Raw genomic sequence first — 25,230 nt, forward strand, 5'->3', positions numbered from 1 at the left:
GAGTCTCTTTGAAGTTACATCAAAGGCAGTGAAGGGTTGCACTGTTGCAGAGTTAAGATTTTTTTTTCACCCTAAGGGTGAGGGCGAAAATGTAGAGCCCGTTAGGGACCCGTCTCAGCACCTGCTTTTTAGAACTGCCGGTACTCAGCACCGGCTGTATCCGGCCCACTTAAAGCCCTGGCTCCGAGGAGTATGTTCCCAAACTCTGGGGCCTCATGTCAAGCTCGGTGACACGAAGGGACCAAGGGAGAATCCACCATGAGACCATCTGCTGCGGTAATTATCGCTTGCTGACACTAGGGCCGGAAGTACAGTGAGAGCCAGTGCTGATGCAAGATACACACAAGCACCCCCACGAGATGGCAACCCCAACGGCCCAATAAAAGCACTTTTCGACAGGAGTAATTTCACGAGAGATACTTTAATCATCTACCTTATATGCTCGGCGGTATCACAGAATGAACGTTTATTGTGAGGTCAGACAATAAATACAATTTCAACGAGGAAGAGAGAGAGAGAAACACACACTCAGTGAGAGAAAGAAATACTTTAAGTCATGTCCCAAGGATTTTGGAGAGCATTTTTACTGGCTTGAGGCATACAAGTTTGATCTCACCTTACCCTATATTCATAGCTGGGGTTCAGAAAGAACTGATGCACCCAGAGCATTCTTTGCATCTTCATATGATCTTCATATGTCGTCCCCATGTGGTCCAACATTAAAAGGTTTTGAAGATTTGGAACAGTCAGTGGACAATTTGTATCATTTTTGACAACTGCTCAAACAACCCCAGCACTCCCACGTGACTGCCTGTCATGGTAATCTGATCCTACCTATTAAACAGGAAATCGTGGGCACCTAGAAACTTACAGGAATGCCAGTGCTATCTCTGCTGTGCACCAGCGGTGGAGACAGCCGCAAAAGAAATCTAATCTGCAGGGGGGGGGGGGGGGCACAGTTACCATAAGGGGGGACAGTGGTGGTGATATTGTCAATAAGACCAGTGTGGGTTACCCACACACTGACAACACAGGTTTACTTCTGGAGGCAAGAAGACAGGCGGGAGCACCTCCCATGCACCTCTAAGTGCAGCACTCTTATTATTTTCAAAGGCCTCGCCTCAGATGGTACCTACGGTACATTGCAGAATGTTTTAGTAGTGTTGTGTGTAGGACTAAGTTGATGTATTTAGTCAACTGTTCATTACGTTGTTCCCTTTAAAAAGCTCGGGATACTCTCTTTGTCAGTGGTGTGCTGTCTCAATCTGAGCCACAGAATCAAACTCACTCGCTGTCTCTCATTCCTCCCTTTCCTTCTCTCTATCTCTCATCCCATTCTCTTTCTCCCTATCTCTCTGTTTCTTTAGGTTTCTCGCTTTTGCACTCAGTTTGAGAGGACTCTGTTGATTAAGCATCTACAATATTATATCACAAGCCAACCATTGGTCAACGGTGAGGCTTGGGCATCACCAAATGACTTGAGATGGTGCCGCCGGACACACAAACCACGTGACCTGACGTGTATACCTTGATATATTTTTACACATACATAGATATATTAAAAGAGGAGGTTAAAAGAGGTGATGGGCCCTGCCTACACCTCAGTGCTGGCTTTGATCAAATAGCCGTTGAAGGTGATGTAGGTGTCAAAGTCATCGCTGAAGATGGCGTTCTCGCGCTCGCCCTTGAAGAGCCGCACCCACACCTCATCATTCTCCTTCAGATTCAGCATCAGACTTTGGCTCTGCATGATGCTGCGGTCACTTGGCTGGGCATACAGGATGACCATCTCCTCTTCATTCCGCATCACATGCAGGTAGGTCTCCTTCTGGTTCCAGGTGTGCACGTTGACGTTGAAGAAGTAAACACCAGCCACATAACAGTAGAATTTGCCAGAGAACATATTAAAGTGGCCATAGAGGTTCACCAGCTCCGTGTCAAAGATTAGCGGCTGGAAGTAGTCGTTGCTGTGCAGGGATTTCTTGCGGCCCACCGAGAAGGCTGAGTACACGTTCTTGCAGGGATCTCCTGGGGATCCTAGATTCCCCTTCTGTCCCTTGATCCCATTCTGACCCCTGGGCCCTGTAGACCCTGCTTTGCCACTCTTGCCAGCGATTCCACGTTCTCCACTGTCCCCCTTGTCTCCTAAAGGTACAAGTAAAGATTTCATTATGGATTTACTCTAACGCTATCATGCAGTTAGTACTTGTCTGTGATTTTATCTCACAGACTTCACCCATTATGCTATGGTTATTTACATACCTATATAAGTGATGCACATGAAAGTACAGCATGGCTAAAGGCATACATGCATGCGAGTTGTGTAACGGGCTATTATGACTGTTTTATGGACTTGAGGCTTCACTTCTTGAGAATCATGGTCTCTCCCCACAGTAAACCATATAATATCATATTACACTATGCACACCTGTACTATGTACGGTCAAAGGCCAGGTGTTAAAAACCATAAACTGCTCTTCTGTGTCTTACACTTCATCATCCAACACACTGCTACACTCTGCATCCCATAACACGATAACCGCACCTTATTTGCCATCACCCACGACATAAACACTTCGCACATAGGATCAAAGCAAAAACAGCATCCTTCCAACCACACACTCTACATCGTGTAGCTTGCTACTCATATTGGCAAGCACTTCTGTGCCCCACATACAGGTAGAAAGCGTCATATAAATGCTGCAATATAATACAATTCTTTTTATTCATACACTGTTGACATCAATATCATTAGTGAAGTCATCCATGATGTAATTTGAGATGTCATCAGTGAGTGAAGTTACTAAACATCACTTTTACGGGGGTGGGGCGTAGGGGTGTATGTGTGTGTGTGTGTCTGTCTGCCTCGAAGATGGGCATGAGTGGTCACGGGGATCCTACCCCAGGAGGTAGTGTTGCTCTGCATGCACACCACAACCACAACCGACAAAAACAACATGGCAACAGAGATGACAGAAACGGGAATATGTTAACACAGAGATGGGGTACACACCTGGGACAGGGAAGGGTGCTGGGCACAGGAGAAGCACCTCAGAGTGTATGTGGACATCAAGGGAGAGACATCTGGTCAGGGGAAAGAGGACAAACACAGAGGGAACTTCTGCAGTAAGGAAATCACCCGGCAAGTTTATTGTCTTGGGGGAAAGCAGTGTGGAAATGTGTTCGAACCCTCTGGCCAGGCCTGAAATGCAGTGCAAACAGATGCGAGTACACAGTCTCACGGGATGCACAGCTAGATGCACAAGCTAACATTATCTCCCCATGGGCTGGTCAAGGAATCAAAAGTAATCCATTGACTGAACCTGTTTGTTCCAGTCCATGGATTCTCACGTTCTGAAGGGGGCTCTGGGCAGCACTGCACAGCACTGCACTGGCTCCCTATCAACAAGAGGATAACCTTCAAACTCCTCACCCACGCACACAAGGCACTCCACAACAACGGACCAGCATACCTCAACAGCCGACTCAGCCTCAACACCCCCACCCACCAGCTCCGCTCCGCAGACCGCGCCCTCGTCACCGTCCCCCACATCTGAAGAGTGAGCGCTGGTGGCAGATCATTCTCCCACCTCGTCGCCAAGACATGGAACACCCTCCCCATCCGCCTGCAGCAGACCGAAGACCTTCTAACCTTCAGGAGACTTCTCAAGACCTGGCTCTTCAAACAGTAGCAGCTTCCCCCCCTAGCGCCTTGAGACCCTCATGGGTATGTAGTGCGCCTTATAAATGTTATGATCGATTGATTGACTACTTTGAAAGTCCTGTCCGTAGCCCCGTGTTGGCCAGCTCGGATTCAAATTTCAAGTCCTCAGACCTAGCTGACGAAATACACATTTTATCCTTCTTTATGTTTTGTCAAAAAAAATGGTCTGACTACAGTAAACTATAGCTTGAAGCTACATTGGCATCTCTCCATCTCACGTCATGGTGTTGACCTGCCAAGCACTCATTGAGCAAACATTCCAAAGGAGGCTGAATAGAAAATGTAACTTTTTGGACACTTTTTTTATAATTGTTCCTCTGCCTGACCAATCCGTGTGAATTTTTCTAAATTTATGCTTTCCTAAACGTGTACTTCTTTTGGGAATGTTTTGTGCAGATTCAGCGTATCCGGCCAAACATAATAAGTAACATAACAGACACCATTCCAATTGACAAATGGACTGAACTCTAACTACGGAGTTGCTATCACTGACTCTGTAATAGATAGATAGGCCGACCGACAGACAGGTAGAAAGACAGGACAGACAGACAGACAGACAGACAGACAGACAGACAGACAGACAGACAGATAGATAGATAGATAGATAGATAGATAGATAGATAGATAGATAGATAGATAGATAGATAGATAGATAGATAGATAGATAGATAGATAGATAGATAGATATAGAGAGACAGATAGATAGATAGATAGATAGATAGATAGATAGATAGATAGATAGATAGATAGATAGATAGATAGATAGATAGATAGATAGATAGATAGATTACAGTTGCCTATGTGTGCAGTAACTTCTGTAATGGCACATGCTGAAATTACGAAGTGTGCGGTAATCACTGCATCCCCGTAATGTTTCACAGGTAAATTTCAGAAAACACCGAATTGTGCCTGCTATGTCCCATTTTCTGATAATAACGTAACTGTTGCTATTTATAACACCAATTACATTTTTATCCCTGTCAAGTTTGGAGTATAAAGAGGGCAGTTGCACTGTGAGTGCTCTGGACTCCTCCGACTTCCGCTACTATCTGCACATTATTAGAAACCTCACTTTGATCCAAATCTGCCTGCCAAATGACACAGGCCTTCTGCTTGCGGGTGTTGTACTGCAGCTCCCCTCTGCTGCCATAGGCATGGATAAACCTGCCCGCTCAGCGGCCTCCCAGGCTCACATTGACCAGTATACCACCAGCCCTGGTGCTGGTGCTGGACAGACCAGGACGGCAGAGTTGAGAAGTCCTCACCTTCGAAAGGGGATCTGGCCACGATCCTCCAAGCCATCCAAACCGCCCAAGCAGTCGTGTAAGCCAAGATCGGTGAGGTGCGTGTTGACGTTGCCCTCTTGCGCCAAGATCTGTGCAACGCTTCAGCCAGGATCTCAGAGGCCAATACCTGTTTGTCCATGGTGGAAGACAATGTTGGTACTTTGAAATCCCAAGTCTCCAGTCTCCTTACACGTACTATGAAGTTCCATCACCGTGTGGAGGATGCAGAAAAATGATTCAGGATCAATAACATAAACACGATTTGGAACCTGAAAGGCAGAAAATCCCTGCAAGTTGCCAAATTTCTTGAAACCTGTATTAAGTCCTGGATGCCCGGGGATCAATTTTCCCCCTGGTTTGCGATACAGATGGCAACAGGGCATTGGCTCCTAAGCAACCACCAGGTGCACAGCACAGTCCAAAGATCACCTGAATCCTTAATTTCAAGGACAGAGATGCTATCTTGAGAGAGGCTTGCTTCTGCCCCAACCGCTGATGTGCCAAGGATCTCCTTTTTCCTGACTACACCAGAGAGTTCCAACAGCAATGACGTTCTTACCTGGAGGTCAAGCAGAAGCTCCAGGCACTTGGTCTTCCATATTGAATCCTGTTCCCAGCCATGCTCTGTGTAGTCCATGCAAATCAGACCCATTTCTTCGACACCTCGGAGGCTGCATGGACATGGCTCACTGAGGAATGTCCACTCTACAGACCTGGTGGGTCTTCCCCCCGGGAACCAAGACCATCTGACCCGGCATGGACAACGACTGCATCAAAGCCAAGGCGATTTTGCACTCAATTACGTAGGGGATGCAGCATCAAACGCCTAAATCCCTCTCACAGTGACCCAGGTCACAAGACAGATCCCTGTCTTCGGTGCACTCCCTTCAGACCTTTGCAGCAGTGACTTCCCAGATGGCTCCTGAAAACTTTCCTGCTGCATCCTCTCCACCCTCTGTTGAGCTGTCGGCAGACATTGACTTATCAGTTTCAAGGCACTCTGGGGCACCAGGGTGATGCTTTCACTACTGATATTCTTCCTGATGGTCACCACAGGCTATGTCTTAAAGAGGGGTCCACCATACCATTTCTATTTTCAAGCTGCTCTGGATCTTAGTTTTTGATTTAAGGTCGACAGATGCTTCTAGGGTTGGAGTATGGGGTGGGGAGTTGTTGGGGGGTTGGGACTCAGTGATGTTTCACTTCTTATATGAGTTTTGATACGTTTGTATACTTATTTGTTTTATATTGCACTCGGGCACACACCCTGGTCACACTTTCAACAGTCTGACTCATTCACTTGGCCTCTTAGTGCGTACCACGGTCACATACACATGCTGATCCCTGTAGGGGTGTGGGACTCCTTCCAAATACATTGGTATCTCTGTCGTGGTGTATTTTATTGGCACCATGCCTGACACAGAGTCTTTCAATGCACTCTCTCTAGTCCATAGCCATATCGACTGGGATATCAAGACTTACAACTGGTTGATCCGGGCCGTCACCATTCAGCAGTGATAATATTGCTCCAATTCTGTGTTCTGAGGCATCTGTTTGGACCACAAACTCTCTGCTAAAGTCAGGTGCCTTGGGTACAGGTGCTGTGCACAACACCTCTTTCAGACACGCTTCAGTCCAAATGTTTTTCGTGGACTGTTTGTTTCAGGTGAGTTCTGTCAGGGGAAGTAATGGTGCCATACCCTTTCACAGATCTCATGCGGTGCCCAGTCAGGCCCAGGAAGGCTCTGACCTGAGTCTGTGTTTTGGGAGGTGCACAATCCATGATGGTTTGAATCTTGGGTTGGTGAGACTGTGCATGTCCTCCACCAACAAGGTGGCCAAAGTACACCACAGACCCTCGCCCAGTCTGGTACTTGCTGGTCTTGACAGTCGGGCCTTCTTTATTCAGTGCAGGAAGCATTGCTTTGAGGTGGGTCAGGTGTTCTTGCCAGGTGAGGCCAAAAGAGCTATATCATCAAGATAGGCTTCACTAAAGGTCTCCACCAACCCAGACAGTATCCTGTTTAACAGCCTCTACAATGTGTGACAGGGGCATTCTTTAGACCAAAGGCCTGAAAGTGGACTTCGGGAGTGGAAAATGCTGACTTCTCCTTTACTTTCTCAGTCAGTGCAATCTGCCAGTATACAGAAGTGAGATCAAATGTACTGAGATAATTGGCAGCCCCTAGTTTGTCAATTAGCTCATCTGCTCTGGGGCTGGAGTGTGCGCCAGTCTTGATGAAGACTTTGAGCCCTCTGTAGTTCACACAGAACTTGAGTTCTGCGCCCCCTTCTTTTCAGGTTGGCCTAGGACACCGGCACCACAGGACTGGACAAGGGACTACTGAATATAATAATTACACTCAGGTCTATATTTTGGCAACGTCTGCCTGAGTGCTAGCCTTGAATTTGTTTAATAGCTCATAGATTTTGTATTTAGCATGTAAACTGTCACCAGTGTCTATGTAATAGACACACCACTGGTTCTGGCCAGTTGCCAGGACAAACAGTCCAGCAAACTGTACCAGTAGCTGGTGACAGTCCTTCTGCAGCAGTTAAGTCAGTGTTAGAGAGAAGACAACTCCTTACACAGAACCTCCTAGGCATTATGGGATAAGAGGTCTATGAGAGGCTCACTCTCTTCTTATCCTCCATCAGTCACCATGAGCATAATCATGTCTGCCCTGTCATAGTGTGGTTTCAACCAGTTGACATGGATCACCCGGTGAGGGTATCTGGGAGTGCAAGGGTCCACCAGGTAGGTGACCACTCCCTTCTTTTCCAGCACTGTTTAGGGCCCAGCCGACTTGTCCTGGAGATTGATGGGAGCCACATGCTCCATCACCTACACTTTCTTACTGGGCTGGTATTCTACCAATGAAGCTGTTTGGCCATAGCAGTGCTTAACAAGTTCCTGGCTTGCCTCTAGGTTTTGATTAGCCTTCTTTGTGTACTCTGCCATGCAGGAGCACAGGCATAGCACACAGTCCACTATGTCCTGTTTGTGTTCCTTGAGAGGTTTCTATCATCCTTTTAAGACAAGACTTAAAGGACCTCTAACAGGGTGCCAATTTAAAAGTTCAAAGGGGCTGAAGTTCACTCCCTACTGTGGTAAATCCCTGTAAGCAAATAAAAGGCTCGAGAGTAGGACATTCCATTTCCCACACAGTTTCTGAGGCAACCCCATAATTCAGCAAGCTATGGTGGGCCTCTCAGGGGAGGGTCTTCCACTTTAGGTTCTAGATCCTCCGCTTCGTGGTCAGATTCCCTCTAGACTGTAGAAACCTTCAAGTCTGGTTTCCCAAGCCTCTTGCCCTTACCGTCGGTTGTAGGAGCATGGGCCCTCGTTTTAGACTCCAGGCTCCCATTACCCTGATGTGCTTTCTGGGCCCTTGAGGTCACACATACCCACTGAGGGAGATCCAGCATATTTGCCTGAATCTTCCTTTCGACCATAGGAAGCACAGGCTTCTAAGTCATATTTCCCAGCAGACTGTCATGATTCGCTCCCTGCACATTTGTGCCCGCCACCAGGGGGCCTACATGTGAAACTTCTAATGTTCAAATAAGCTTCTGTACCTTCTACCATACCCACATACTGCTTTCCAGGCTCTAGGATGCAACTGGAAAATTACAGTTCATTTCTGATCCATGCAGATTTTGTGGAAGCCAGTCTGCTTATGTCAAAACCACCAATAACTAGAATTCCCTTCCCACTGCTTCATCTCCACCCCCACATGTCAAGGATGGGTGGAGGAATTCAGTGCACGATGGCTGGCAGGTGTTAGCTTGCTTGCACCTTAAGCATTTGTTCGCAGTGAGATCTTTTAAGCCCACGTTTCCTTCAGTCCAACGTTGGTCATTGTAGCGAAGTTTGACTAACTCCTTGTTTACCGAGTTCCTGAGCTAGTGCTGGTCTTTTTACCCAAAGATTCCTGATTCCTTAGCTGTAACCGAACCCCTTTTTCCTCGAACTACCACCACTTGCAGTGATACCTTGATTCTTTGATTCCTGAAATAACACTTTCTAGTGTATTCTTGAACTTTCATTCCTTCTGTATTTACCTTTTTCCCAGTTCCTACCTTCTTCCCATTTACATTAGTTCCAGTTTCTAGTTTGCTATCTTCCTGCTCCTGCTATCTTAGCTTCCAGTTTCCTTGTGTGGCTTGTTACTTGCTTTCTGCCAAGAGTGCCCTTGTTTATCCTTTATCTCCTGTTAAGCACTCCTCTTTGCCAGCTCCTCGTCTATCATGACTGTGATATTTTAGTTCTTCAAGCTTACTGTTATCCCCTTGCATGTTCCTGTTTGATCGCCAGGATTTGTGAGCACATCTGTTGGACTGAAAAATGCTTTCGGTTGACTCCTTCTAGCATTGTGCGATTTAAGTTAGCATCTGCGGCACCATTTTGTATTAGCTGCCATTTTGAGTAATGATCGAAATGAACTTCTGTCTCACCTCATGTCTGCCTCATCGAAAAGCAGCTGCCAATGTGCCCTCTGTACGCGTATTTCTTCAAGGTTGAGTTTGCTCTGCTAATGAATAGACTGTTCATATTATTGCATACCTTTCCATCTAGATAGGCTTGCTCCCACAGCTTAGAGCGGTGTGGGCAGGCAGAGTAACCTTGTATGCAAGATAATGTGTACCCGGTCCCAGGATTGTAGCTCATCCTTCTGTATCTCCTTTGTTCACCAGCTACCAGACTGGAAAATTCCTGTCTGGGCGTGCCTTCAGGGGTATTGGAAATGTACTTTATGCCTTACCATGTTACCTAAAGTCAGTCCCTCTGAGGCAATCCAAGGAGGTTGGTCAGACTAGACTCCCCTCGAGTGTATGACTAATAAATAACTTTGGTTTGTTTTCTCTACTGTCTGACCGACTCTTCATTTGTTTGGAAAGCTGAGAGGTGGTCGCGAGTGACCCGGGTGACCCTAATCGGATTACTTCCTTCACATCTGGCAACCTAGGTGGTGTTTGTACACTGTGAGAATTGTCTTTGAGTTACTTTTATAACATCACCATAGGTATCAGCTCCAAAGTTCCTGCCTTTGCTTGTATATCCTATTTGTGGGTATTGGCAGTCAGTAGCTGTAGTTGCAATTGTGGGTGAGGAATGTACTGAGCTTCATTCTTACCAAATTCCTTTTCTTGTTAATGTTGTTATATATAAATAACTTGCATGTCTGTCCTGGGTGTTAGCTAGTCTGTTCTTTCTGATCTTTGACTTTATTGTTCCCTTGTGGAAAGCTTCCCCTATGGATCACCTTTCTCCTTTCTTACAACCTGTGTGATCTTCAGAGGCTCGCTGCCGAATATTCTGTTTACGTTGTCTGTCCTGCCACCAGTCCTCGCCAGAGTTCCTGACAGACCTGACACAGGCACTTCACCGGAAAGTCACGGCTCATAGCTAGCTTCTTCAGGCCAATAACCCCCTCCCACTCAACATTGACCATTGACATGGGATGGAACTTCACCTCATTGCCAGTGTTGATCACTTTATGGTGGACACCTGAGATAATTTTTTATGGGGACATACGCCTATCCACCACAGTGGTCATACCGGCTCCTGTATTCCTCAGAACTTCTACTTTGGTCCTGTTGATGGTAGGCCATTGCCTGTACTCACCCATGCTGGGAAGTAAGGCGGCCAGTTCTTCAACACCAACTTCTCCCAAGGATGCTAAAGTAGCTTCAGTGTAACCCCTGGTTTCCCTTGGGAAAACGTTCACCCCATTTCCTACACTTGCAATCCCTTGGGATTGCCAGTCGGTAATGGGTTTTGGAACAGACAGAGTGCTCCTTCTTATGTCCTGCCTGATGCTAATCTGGGCACACCCCAGCCTTCACAGGGTCAAAAGGTTTCTTCCACTTGTAAACTCCCTACTTTGTTTTAACAAAGGCACGTGATTCCTCTTTTGGGGCCCTTGTGAGAACTTCTTTATTATCATTGTTTCCCCCATGTTGGGGAGCCTGACCCCCTTTCCTAGGATCACCCCCGCCAGGGATTTTTTCAATATACATGTGTGCACCCACTCATCAGTTGTCTTACTGAGTTATCTGGGGTTATTTAACTTTGAATCCAATAGATGCTGGTGTAGCAACTCTGAAAAACAGTTACTTAAAATGTGCTCTTTGATAATCAATTTATACCACCCATCATAAATTGTAACCTCATTACCTTTTATCCAGCCTTCTAATGCTTCACTGAAATAGCCACAAAGTCTACCCAGGACTGTTATGCATCTTTGTGGGTGTTGCAGAACATTTTGTGATACTGGTCAGCTGTGAGCCCAAATTCATCTGCTAAGGCATCTTTCATATGTTAATAGGATTCATCTCTCGTCCCTCTAGAGTCAGGAGCCTAATCCCTCCCCTCTAAAGGCACTAACTTCTAGACCATTTATATATGTCATTCCCCATCACAAAGCTAGGCAAAATGGTGTTGGGCAAGCGTAGGGTGTGGACACCCTGCAGATACCACTTCATTGCTGCCATCATTGTAATTGGACCTCAGGTCCAGCTTGGCCCTCTTCTCCTCTAAGGCCAATTTTTTTTTCTTCAAAAGACAGTTTCCTTTCCTCCGTTGCCAAAGCTGTCAGCTGCGTTTCTAGTTCTCTCTGGCGGACGGTCATCTCAGAAGTGCTGGTACTCGCTTAGTTTAGCTCACTTCCTACCCTCGAGGGTACTCTTAAAGTAGTAGATTGGGACATGGGGTCCTCATCTCCTTCATCTTAATTCCCTGCAGTTTCCTCTGTCTCAGAGGTGATCTGGTCTATGTGAGCTAGCTTAATTACAGACCCTAAGGGTCTAATTTAGTGATCCCTTTGGACTATTAAGAGGTTCAAAATTTGAAGTTAATAATTTAGGAAAATTAAAAATGCCCAATTAATGACTTAATACCAATTAAAATCCAAAACCAAATTCGTCATTCAGTGAATTTTGGGATTTTTAATTTCTTAGCTTAATAGCTGAGTGATACTGCTAAACACATGTTCTGGATCCCACTGCTGACCACCAATGTGAGAACATGGATTATTAGCAGGAGGGGCTGTGAGTACTCACCAAGTAATAAGATCATAATTAGGTTACATCTCAATAGTTTAAACCTGTGCTCATCCCTTGGTAGCTGTAGCACAGTGCAGACAGGCTTAGCTTAGGTGAAACATATAAAACATTTTTCAGTACCAAAACAAGTAAAAAGTAGAAAACACAAATAATAAAAATCACACTCCAATTAATCAAAACATTGTAAAACTTAATGAACAAATAAAGACCAAAACAACAGAGGGAAAATGAGATATGATGTTTAAAAGTTTTAAGTCAAATAGTGCCTAAAGTGTAAAGGTCAAAGTGCCAATCTCCGTTATCTGGGCACGCTCAACCGAGTCCAAGCCAGAAGTTAATGCCTACCATGATCTACTGCCGGCCGGGTACAGGGGCCAGGTTTCTTCCATTGGAAAGTTACGCTTTTGACTTAGAAGATTTTCTGGAGAAAGGTCCTCATAAACCAGTCGTCAGCATGCTAGGCTGCAGGCTGGGTCCAAACAAGGGTTCAAAAATTGTAGGCTGGTAAAGTGCAGGACCTTGGAAGAAGCCTCGGCTTGGGTGGTAATCTTCGCAGGGTTGATGTTGAAGGCGGGCAGCTCCGAGCGGGAGAAGTCCAGAATCTGTACTCAGGAAGATCTCATCAGTAGTCAGATGTTGTTCGACATCGGCCTTGGTGGAGCTCCACTACGTTCGGAGTTTGAAATTTTTCTGGAGGTTAAAATCTTTTCAGCAGCGGAAGCAGGCGAGTTGAATCCGACCTGCAATTCAACATCAGTGGCTGTGGTTCTGGCATTTGCTACGGTCTCTGCTGGTTCTCTAGAGGCAATGTTCTGAAAAAGGTTTAAAGTTTTTCATGTTTTAGGGTCAAAGGAGTACACTCTAACACCAGCCATGTGTTCAGGACCGCATGGGCACCACTTGGAGGTTAGGACTTTCCCAGAAAAAGTAGGATTCTGGCAACTCTTGTGGCCCTGCAGCTTAACAGGTGGTCTGCCAACTGACCCTTGGAGTTCATGTCTTGGACCTGGGTACAAGTGGAACAGGTCCACCTCTTGAGGGTTTTCTCCAAAGGTTCTTCAGCAGGTGTAGTCCTCCTTCTGAAATCCACCGTTACAGATGAGTGCTGAAGAGGGTATCCAGTGGTGCCACATTTATGACTGGTGATGGCTTGTTGGTGGGGGAGAAACGTTGAGCAATACAGAAAAAGTTCCCAGGATCAAAAGCCCTACCCACTTGCACATCATTTTATGGGAGTTTGACCCTGAACAAATCCAATTTGGCTCACCCTTCCTTCACCTGGGCAGAGCTCTGGCCACATCCCTGAAGTGTGCCTAGTGAAATGAAACACTCCCCTTGTGAACCAGATCTGATACAGCCCCCCCCCCCCTCTCTGGGATTGATGCCATCCTGACTACCTAGACAATGGAAGGGGCAAACACAAGTATGAGTTACATATGTCTGTGACCAGGGATGCCCCTTTGAAGTTTGTGCAGTTTATGAGCACAAACTCATTGCCATCAAAAGACCAACATCATCTGTTCAAAAAACAGAGGTGATCACACAAAAAGAGGCATTTTCTTACAGTTACATAATCATGTTTGTAGTGCACTCACGTGTAAAATTCCTATGTCTTTTCTGTGGCACCTTAAATGATACTTTATCACAAGCTAAGAAAAAGCAACTGGATCTGTGTTTTAATGTCAATTATGGAAATTACACAATTTTTACAAAACTGAGCGCTCTCTGAATGCTAATATTTAAGTTCAAATCAAATTCTTCATTTCCTTGGAATCCTATCCTGCCTCTTAGCATAAGCTCTTTCCTCCACCAACCAGACACGCTCTCTCCAGGACGCCATTCATGCACATTTTTTCTAGCCTTTCCCTCATGCGTTCTACTCCATTCCTGCTAATGTAGCCCCTATCCCCCATCAACCAGAAACATCTCATCCATTATTCTGAGGTATTCTTCTGCAGTACATTGCATCTTGCTGATCTTTTGTGTTCTCCTTTCCAGTATCCCTTAGATGTCCTCTTATTTATCCCCACTCAGGGAGTCTCTGTATCTTCACTACTCAAGTAATCTATGTCTGCCCCATCTCTAAGTAATCTCTCCTCCATTCTGCCAGGAGGAGTATCAGTATCTGTCCCATATAAAGTATTCCACTCTATCACCTCTAACCCTCTCTTTTTACCATACCCTAAGGTACTTTTCTCTTGCCTATCCCTCGTGTTCCCTAATTCATTAGTCTTAGGTACTCTTTTTTTCTGGCTCCATTGAACTCACTCTACAGGAACTATGTCAGGTATTCACTATCTGACCCATTGCTCAAACATCTCGCTTACATTCTCTCTAAGAATTCCTGTGTTCACCTGCTCTCAGGTGTCCTTTCTCCCTCTCCTCTCCATCCTTTTACTGGTACTATTTGTCATCCCCATCTGACATTACCTCAGGTGTCTAACCCCCATGTTCCCTTTAACCGTAGCCTTCTCCACCGCCTTCAGGTAAATTTCAGCCTCCTCAGGTAATCTTCCTCACCCTAATTTTGACACTTCTAGTGCTGCTGAAGGTGTGCATTTGCCAGTTGTTATTGTATATTAAAGAAACTCGGTTAAATGAGATTGACATGCTTTATTTTTTCTCTCGGCCACTGCTTCAAATGGGCCAGTACTGGATGGTACTGAGTACCTGCACTTCTTTAATTTGAAAGGGAGAGTACCTTCACTTCTCAGCACTGCTGCAATACATTTAATGGGAGAGTACCGACACTTCTCAGGAGCAAACAGGTTCTATAAATAGTGAGTACCTGCACGTCTATATCTCCAATTAAAGCACTACTCCCGGCCCTTGGCGGTTTAATACAAATGGAAGCCCTATTTTGTTATCGGTAGTTAAGATTAGTGTTGTTGTGTTTTCCTTGACCAGCGTTTGCAGGGAAGCAATCTTTGTTCGGTTGCAGCAAAAAATGGATGCATTTTTTTAAACTGCTGAGCAAATCTTTAGTCTCAAGAATACTTTTTTATACAAGGAAATTAGAAATGACATCACATAATGCACAGAGCACTCAGGGTGAGGCTAGAAAATCAGGAGCAATATTGCTTTTCCCAGCCTAACACATTCATGAAGGGGAATTCTGGAAAAAACATCATCATCCAATAGCCAAAGTTGTACTCTTTCATTCACCGTGAACTTTAGTCTACTCCCCAAAAACTATAAGCGCTTTTTATTAGTTAACCCATGACTTCGGTTTTTTTTTAACAATAATGACACAATGACAATTTACAGTCTTTCAAATAATTGTTGAAATATAAAATAATGGCAACTAGAAAAAAATTGCAATCGGCAACAACATTTTCAGCTGTTGTTTTTTGCCATGAAGGCCAATTTACAAAAGTAGCAAACTGCCCACCAGATTATTGTGGTCGGAGGTATATAAAGTGTTAGCTGGTTGTCCAAAAACATACGAGTCAACACCTAGCTGCAACTGAACAAGGATTTTTGATAGTGTACCGACCATTCAATAATTGAAATGGTAAAATCTAATGATTGAAAAATGGGTATGAAGGAAACCTGTTTTTTAAAAAAATATGCACAACATACAGGAGCATATTTACAAAGAAGTGATCAAGCGCTGAGTTAACCTTCTTGGCTTAATGCCATGCTCCATCGCTTCTGAAACGCAGGGTTGCACCGTGCTTACGAAAATACAGTGCAGCCCTGCATTTTCTTCTGCACTGAAGCTAATTTCAGCTGCCTAGCGCCAACGCAGGCACCCTTGCACCATAGTGCAAGCATGGCTGCATTGTGGGGAATGATTGTTTATGTGCAGAAGGTGTCCCTTCCTGCACATAAACAGTCTTAAATGGCGATTTGTAACTTCTATGTGTGCTGCTTTGTGCAGCACACATAGAAGTTGCAACTTGTCATTTTTAAAAGGATTATTTTTGTGCAGTAAGGGACACCTTCCTGTACATAAACAATCATGCATGGCGTTTTGCTGTTTTTATGTGTGCTGCACAATGCAGCACACATACGAATAGCAAAAACTCGGAGAAACAAAGCATTTCTTCTTGTTGTGCCGTGCTAAGAACAGGTTTTACCTGGTCTTAATTTTGTCGCTGTCCAATGTTCGCGCCATTCTTGTGACTATGGGGCAGCGTAAAAATCAATGGGTGTTGCAACGGAACGCTGACTCCAACACCCATTGCCCACCCCTTTCACGCTAAGTACAGCATGAAAGGTTGCCTTATTTACAAAGCAGCATTAAGCTATGTTCAGTAGCTTAAAGCTGCCTTGTAAATAGGGCAAAGACTGTATCGCCACCACAACGTCAAAAAAAGTGGTGTTCTGATGGCGATAGGGGCTTGTAAATATTCTCTGCAGAGTTTAGCACTAGTGGTTATTTTTACACCTTTGAATTTTGAGTTATCATACTATCATTTGATACAAAGTTTATTTTGAAAATTATTTTCTTTTTTGCACACTGACATGTTTGGAAGCCAAAGATGGAGAGAAATCCAATTGGAAATAACAAATGTTCTACTATTATGTGTTCCCAGGTTTCTTCTGATAGCCCATTTTTCTGCGTGGGGCTATCATACATGACAGGAAAAGACCACAAAGCAAGAAAAGGTGACATCAAATTTTGGCATGAAAAATAGCCATTTTGGCAGGAAAAAATGCAATTTTTGGCGATGTGTGTAGCTGCAGAACTTGGGCAAAGGCTCGGCTGCCACCCAGGGAACCCTACCAAACCCTGACATTTCTGAAAACTAGGCCCCCACAGGAGTTGAAGGTGGTGTGAGGTACATTAATGCTGCTAAGTGTTCTTACCCACAGGGCCCTGCAAAACTTCAAACCTGGGCTAAAGTCGCACATTTTCCTTACATTTCTGTGAGGAAAAGTTCCAGAATTTGTCAGAATCCACAACATTTCCACCACCCACCACTCACACAATTCATTCTCCCAATAAAAATGGTACCACACTTGTGTGGCTAGGCCTAGTGCCAGTGATAGGAATGGTACCAAAATGAGACATGGAGACATCAAGTTTGTGGCATGTAAAACAACCATTTTTGCTGATGTGGGTAGCTGTGGAAATTGGGTCAAGGCTCGGCTACCCCCTAGAAGACTGTTGGCCCCATTCTGGCATGTGGAAAGAGCCCAATGGCTGGGTGGTACGCAACTATCCTCAAACCAGGAGCAACAGTGTTTTTGTTTCCCCTGGGGTAGATTGGGAGGGCATAAAAATTGTTATACCCCATGCTCGGGCACATGCCCAGGTGTACCGCTCCCTCTTAGAGAGAGACCCCTTTCAAGCACTGCCTCTCCCACGGAGATTGATTCTCTAAGGCAGGTATGCCCCACCCCCATGTCGAACCCCGCCAACCCTGACCTTCTCAGGCACTGATCTAAAGTGAAAGGAGACCATACCATTTCACTTTGTTTGGTATAACATGGGTGCACTGTGCACACTGCACATCATATCAAGCAACAAAAAACTTGCTTGCCCTGAGTTTAACAGAGTCCTTCCAAAATCTGGCTGTTAGTGACAGCCACCATTGCATCTGTGTCACAGTGAGTGAGGCCAAATTGCTTAGCTGGCTAAAGCTACAAATTAAAAGTCAGTCCATTGTTGCTCTCCTATACATCTCCCGATATTTATGCCTTCACAGTGGCAGTGCTGTGTTGCTAACAGTTTGACCGCTTTGATTCTGTGGATGACCCGTTGACATCCAGGGCATTACTACTGCAGTGTGGAGGACTTCAGGAGGTCATCCAGCTCTGCTAGTCTCCCTGCTGGGTGATGGGCCATTAGCCAAGACAGTGCTGTTGAACAACTTGTGGGTCTCATACTCCCACCTTTATAGTCCAACTCCAGATACAAACGTGATTTAGTGTCTAATCCTTTGAAATTAGGGTTGCGGGTGTCATCTCCTTTGAAATGCTCTCTCTGCTGCACTGCCCTCTGTCAAAGGGACAGTCTGCCTCAGCAAGAGTAGCTCCAATTCTGACTGACCCACAACACAAACCGAGAGAGTAATCGGAGATTACACCTGGCTTTGAGTCTCCACTAAAATATGCCTCATAAAGGTTTTAAGGCATAAGTCTTCCTCCCCATTAAGATTCCTTCGTCCACAGTGGCAACATTATCAGTCCTACTATCTCCTTGACAATGAATTCAGGCCCCACTGACCAATAACTCGTCCAGTCTTCAATGATACCTTTGATGTTAACAGAGGATTCTCTGCTCCCCTTCCTTCAGTTTGTGCTCCTATGTCAGCAATACATATCCCCTCTCTGGGGACTGCGGTCTGCATCTCTCTTAGCCTCTCTAAGCCCTGTGCTTCCAAAATGGAACCAACATGTCTCCATGTTATGTACCATACACAAGCACACACACATCCCAGCCGCACATGCAAGTAACCATGCAGGCCAATGGTGAGTTGAGTACACAGACACAGAACTTTATACGAGTGGGCAGTATGCACCACTCCTGTGATATAGGTAAAAAGGCCTGTTCACACTACTGATCACTATGAAGCATCAAACAGGTATGCTGCCACCACTGTGCTCGTGTTGCTTAACTCCTGGTAAAGGCACTAGCCTTCTACCATTATGAGGGTATAACTCGGGGCACCTCTCCCAGTCCAACAAGACCTTATTACCATGAGACTGGACTATGTCATGGCACACATGCATGAGCTGTGTCCACCCAGGACTAAAAATCATTAGCAGGGATTCCGATATTCATGCAGCTGGGGCACTCAGGCAGGGGTGCACGTATGCCAAAATGCAGGGAAATTTTCCATCCCAAAAGCTCCACCCCACCGCCATTTATTCAAAAGCATTGTGCATATAGGAATTTCTAATTAATTCTTACAACAATAAAACAGAACTACAAGCCCCAGAATGATGTTGGCTAGATTGCTAGGAGTGGTTGAAAGTGTCTCATAAAACATGGGGCCACTTGACAGCAAAGAGTGTGCAACCGTTTGCACAGTTAATCTCAGAGTGGCATCAGATGCAGTTAGATTATGTATTATAAGTAAGCACAGAGGGCCAATTGTCCTTGTCTTCCAAGTTGTATGTCTCCCTTTATTTTAAACAAACACTCAGGGCAGTCACAATGGGGCGATTCAGCGCTGCGTTTGCACAAACATGCTCTTTTAAAGACACTGTGTAGCCAATCCTAAATCGCACACATGACAATAGCCCCGATTCAGGCCGAAGATTTCTGGCTTTTGAAGCCCTAAATGGCTTTAATTCAGCTCTCTTCTTCCTAAAATTGCCTCTAGTTCAATATGTCAATAGGGAAAATCCAGTCTGCCGAATTTTAGGTCGAACCTGGGCAGCTCATGTGCTGCTCTGTGAGGCATACAGTATTCAGGCATGGACTTGAAGCTCCACCCACTCTCCACTCATATTTTTCATTGGCGTGTGTCATTGTCCTTTGGGAACTCTGGCTTTTCATTGGTCAATAGCCTTAGTAGTCTCTCCTTAGTACCACCTTGTCTCATTTTGTAACCTCCCATGAGGACACCCCCTGTTACATGTATTGTTAATTGGTAGGCTTTAATTACAGCCTCAGAGTGCTATTTGGTTAAATGGTTTTCTCCTGCCTGCACACATGCTCTCCCCCATTTTCTTAATTTTTTATGTCTCGCCTACGCAGCGTGCATGCGTGGCATAGGAGACCTTTAGCTGTCGTTCAGCTCTTTTTCAAAGCACATATTCGTGCTTGTGGTGGCATACACCTTGCGGGAGCGTGCAGGGGTGCGCCACAAGCACGAGTATGTGCTTCGAAAAAGAGCAGACTGCACGCACACACGCACGCACCACTCCCGGGCTTGATAAGATAAGAGTTTAACGTATTTTCTCAGGTGCGTTGTAATCCTTACCCGATGTGCTGTCTCTCTATCTTAATTGAATTACTTTAAAATGAAATTGATTAATATAAATTAGCAATGACGAGCACAAGCACGAGTGCTTTAAAACAGCTGCTGCTTGTGCTCTTTTGAAAGATGGGAAATTACAGGTTTTCAGAACATGCGGATTCAAGTCTTCACTATAATTGTTTCTTTTATTTGTTCTGCATGTATTTATTTGCATATAATAATGTAGTATCCTCAGAGCATTAGGAATAGCCACAAATAGTTAAACTCTGCAAACATGTAAGGATTATATATTCGAACCATTGTCACAATGAAAGTTGCGCTTTAGAGTACTCACCCTAACTGCAAATGCCTTGCATTAATGGATGACTCACTCTCACTGACTATCACACTCTCACTGACACTCTCACTCTCTCACACACTCACTGACACTCTCACAGACTCTCACTCTCTCTGACACTGACACTCTCACTGAAACTGACACTCTCACTGACACTCACACTCTCACTCACATTTACACTCTCACTCACACTGACTCTCTCACTCACACTGACTCACTCTCACTGACTCTCTCACTCTCACTGACTCACTGACTCTCTCACTCACGCTGACTCTCACTCTCACTGACTGACTCTCCCACTCTCTCATTCACTCACTCTCTCTCACTGACAGACTCTCACTGACTCACTCTCACTGACTCACTCTCACTGACAGACTCTCGCTGACTGACTCTCCCACAATCTCACTGACTCTCCCACTCTCTCTCACTGACTGACTGACTGACTCACTCACTCTCACTGACAGACTCTCACTGATAGACTCTCACTGACAGACTCTCCCACTCTCACTCACTGACTCACTCTCACTGACAGACTCTCACTGACTCTCCCCCTCTCTCACTGACTGACTCACTCTCTCTTGCACTAACAGACTCACTGACAGACTCTCACTGACAGACACTCACTGACAGACTCACTCACTCACTCTCACTGACAGACTCTCACTGACTCACTCTCACTGACAGACTCTCACTGACTCACTCTCCCACTCTCTCACTAACTGACTCTCAAAACTCTCTCTCACTGACTGACTCACTCACACTGACAGACTCTCACTGATAGACTCTCACTGACAGACTCTCCCACTCACTCTCACTCACTGACTCTCCCACTCGCTCACTCACTGACTCTCCCAGTCACTCTCACTGACTGACTGACTCACTCTCACTGACTCACTCTCACTGACAGACTCTCACTGACAAACTCTCACAGACACTCTCTCACTGACTGACTCTCTCACTGACTGACTGACTCACTCACTCCCACTTATTGACCGACTCACTCTCACTAACAGACTCTCACTGACTGACTCACTCTCACTGACAGACTCTCTCACTGACTGACACTCTCTCTCACTGACTGACAGAATCTCTCTCACTAACTGACTGACTCACTCACTGATTGACAGACTCTCACTGACAGACTCTCCCTCTCTCTCACTGACTGACTCACTCACTCTCACTGACTGACAGACTCACTTTCACTGACTGACAGACTCACTCTCACTCACTGACTGACTCACTCTCACTGACTGACTCACTCTCACTGACTCACTCACTCTCACTGACAGACTTTCACTGAGTCCCGTCACTCTCTCTCACGGACTGACCCACTCTCTCTCTCTCACTGACTGACTCACTCACTCTCACTGAAAGACTATTACTGACAGGCTCTCCCACTCACTCTCACTCATTGACTGACTCTCCCATTCACTCTCACCACTGACTGACTCACTCTCACTGACTGACCCACTCAGTCTCACTGACTGACTGACTCACTCTCACTGACTCACTCTCACTGACTCACTCTCACTGACAGACTCTCACTGACAGACTCTCTCACTCTCTCACTGACTCTCCCACTCTCTCACTGACTGACTCACTCACTCTCACTGACTGACTCACTCACTCTCACTGACAGACTCTCACTGACTCACTCTCACTGACAGACTCTCTCACTGACTGACTCTCCCACTCTCTCACTGACTGACTGACTGACTCACTCTCACTGACAGCCACTCACTGACTGACTCACTCTTAGTGAGACTCTCACTGACTGACAGACTCTCCCACTATCTCTCACTCATTGACTGACAAACTCACTCTCACTTACTGACAGACTCACTCTCACACACTGACTGACTCACTCTCACTGACTCACTCACTCACTCTCACTGACTCACTCACTCTCACTGACAAACTCTCACTAACTGAAAAACTCTCACTGACAGACTTTCCTACTCTCTCTCACTGACTGACTGACTCACTCACTCTCACTGACAGAATGTCAATGACTGACAAACTCTCACTGACAGACTCCCCCACTCTCTCTCACTCACTGACTGACTCACTCTCACTCACTGACAGACTCACTCTCACTGACACTCTCTCTCACTGACTCACTCACTCTCACTGACAGACTCTCACTCACTCTCTCTCCCTGACTGACTCACTCTCACTGACTCACTGACTCACTCTCACTAACAGACTCTCACTGACTGACTCACTCTCACTGACAGACTCTCTCACTGAATGACTCTCCCACTCTCTCTCACTGACTGACTGACTCACTCTCTCTCACTGACTGACTCACTCACTCTCACTGACTGAGCCTCCCACTCTCTCTCACTGACTGATTTACTCACTCACTCTCACTGACAGACTCTTACTGTCAGACTCTCACTGACTCACTCTCTCAGAATCACTCTCACTGACAGACTCTCACTGACTGACTCTCCCACTCTCTCTCACTGACTGACTCTCTCAGTGAATGACTCACTCTGACTGACTCACTGTCACTGACAGACTCTCACTGACAGACTCTCTCTGACAGACTCTCTCTGACAGACTCTCACTGACTCACTCTCACTGACAGACTCTCACTGACAGACTCTCCCACTCTCTCTCACTGACTGACTCTCCCACTCTCTCTCACTGACTGACTCACTCTCACTGACTCACTCTCACTGACTCACTCTCACTGACAGACTCTCACTGAGAGACTCCCACTCTCTCTCACTGACTGACTGACTCTTCCACTCTCTCTCACTGACTGACTCATCCACTCTCTCTCACTGACTGACTCTCCCACTCTCACTGACTGACTGACTCACTCACTCTCTCTCACTGACTGACTGACTCACTCACTCTCACTGACTGACTCACTCACTGTCACTGACTCATTCTCACTGACTCACTCTCACTGACAGTCTCTCACTGACAGACTTTCTCACTCTCTCTCTTACTGACTGACTCACTCTCAATGACTGACTGACTCACTCACTCTCACTGACAGACTCTCACTGACAGACTCTCATTCTCTCACTGACTGACTCTCCCACTCTCTCTCATTGACTAACTGACTCACTCTCACTGATTGCCTCTCTCTCACTGACTCTCTCTCACTGACTCTCACTCACTGACTCTCACTCACTACCTCTCACTCACTGACTGACTGACTCTCGCTAAAAGACTGACTGACTCTCGCTAAAAGACTCACGCTCACTGACTGACTATCCCACTGACTCACTCTTTCACTCACTGACTAACTGACTCACTCTCACTCTCATTCACTCTCACTGACTGACTCTCACTCTCACTGACTGACTCTCTCACTCTCACTGACTGACTGACTCTCTCACTCTCACTGACTGACTGACTCTCACTCTCACTGAGTGACTCTCACTCTCACTGACTGACTCTCTCACTGACTCTCACTCTCTCACTGACTCTCACTCTCTCACTGACTGACTGACTCTCTCACTCTCACTAACTTACTAACTGACTCACTCTCTCACTGACTGACTCTCTCTCACTGACTGACTCTCTCACTCACTCTAACTAACTGACTAACTGACTGACTGACTGACCTTCACCCTCCTGTTATTTATGCCCCCATAACAAAACAAGCATTGGCATAGCCAAAAGTTCTCGCCTTTGGGACCTTATAAGTGTTTAGCAATGCAACAGTTGATGCTGTTGTACCAATGATATTGTGCTGCATAACTAAATACTTATAAGGTCCCAAAGGCGAGACCTATTGGCTATGCCAATGCTTGTTTTTTTTTCATAGCACGGGAAGCTCTTACAGTGGAGCCGTGTCTTTGGTTTATTTGCCAGTCTCAGAATGCTTGAGTCTGGTCCAGGGAGGACCTGGCTTGGTATTTCGGGCTGGACTGATGGATTAAACCCAGATCCTTGTGACTGGGGGTGAATGTTTGCATTGTTCAGCATTCCGTCCATCAGTTGTTTCTTTTGCATATGTCGCCCTAAGTGGGAAGGGTATGCCCATACATCGGCCCGTGCTCACTGCGCCACTGGATTCAAGCTAGCCTAGCTGATGAGGGGTTAATGCCCCGAAACCGGTCCCAGGATGCTTGTGTCCAGTCCAGGGAGGACCTGGCTTGGCAGTTCGGGCTGGACTGTTCCCATAAGGAACAGGGTGAAGACTGATTTGCATATGGCTGGATCCAAACTGGGGTGGCGTGGTGAGCAAAGGAGCGGTGGATTAAATCCAGATCTTTGTGACTAGGGGTGAATGTTTGCATTGTCCAGCATTCTGTCCATCAATTGTTTCCTTTGCATTTGATTTATTTGCGGCAGCGATTACTGCCACATGTTAACTTTTTTTTAAGTGCCCCATGCCGCACTTTCACTTAAATGGCGGCCGCACCCCTTTCCTTAGACACAGCTTGTCTAAGAAAAAGGACGCAGCCGACACATGGGCGCTTTTACAAACAAGCATTTTCAATGCAATAGGTGTCGCATTTACGAGGGTTTCATAAATGCGAGACCTATTGCATTGCGAATGCTTTTTTAGGTCGAGGCTGGGCAGTGCATGCGCTGCTCTGCGAGGCATGCTGTATTCAGGTATGGACTTGAAGCTCCGCCTACTCTCCGCTAATACTTTTCATTGGCTTGTGTCATTCTCCTTTGTAAATGTTGGCTTTTGATTTGCTGTTAGGCTTATTAGTCCCTCCTTAGTACCTCCCTGTCTTCTGTTGTTAGCTCCTATTAGGACTGGCTCTTTTACATGTGTCCTAACACGGGAGCTTTCATCAGAGGTTTGGAGAACTATTTCCTTAATTGATATAGACAGGAATTGTGTGACGCCGGCAATGGCAACTGCTTCTATGTATTAGCCGTGCGCCATGTGCACTTTCAGTGTGGCTGCCTCACCCTCCCTCCCATAGCACTCCCGGGACGGCGGCAATGGCA

At 45.8% G+C, this 25,230-nt stretch overlaps 1 protein-coding gene across 3 annotated transcripts in view; it reads right to left on the reverse strand.

Moving 5' to 3' along the window:
• Nucleotides 1-402: 402 nt before the first annotated feature.
• Nucleotides 403-25,230, reverse strand: part of C1QTNF1 (C1q and TNF related 1) — a 119,380-nt gene continuing 94,552 nt past the window's right edge. For all 3 annotated transcript variants that reach the window (XM_085617455.1, XM_085617458.1, XM_085617457.1), the window contains exon 4: nucleotides 403-2,145. In XM_085617455.1, the coding sequence (XP_085473581.1) occupies nucleotides 1,595-2,145 (551 nt within the window). In that variant the 3' untranslated portion in view covers nucleotides 403-1,594. The remainder of the gene's footprint in view (nucleotides 2,146-25,230) is intronic.

The sequence above is a fragment of the Triturus cristatus genome, chromosome 7 (assembly GCF_964204655.1).
Source record: "Triturus cristatus chromosome 7, aTriCri1.1, whole genome shotgun sequence".
NCBI lineage: Eukaryota > Metazoa > Chordata > Amphibia > Caudata > Salamandridae > Triturus > Triturus cristatus.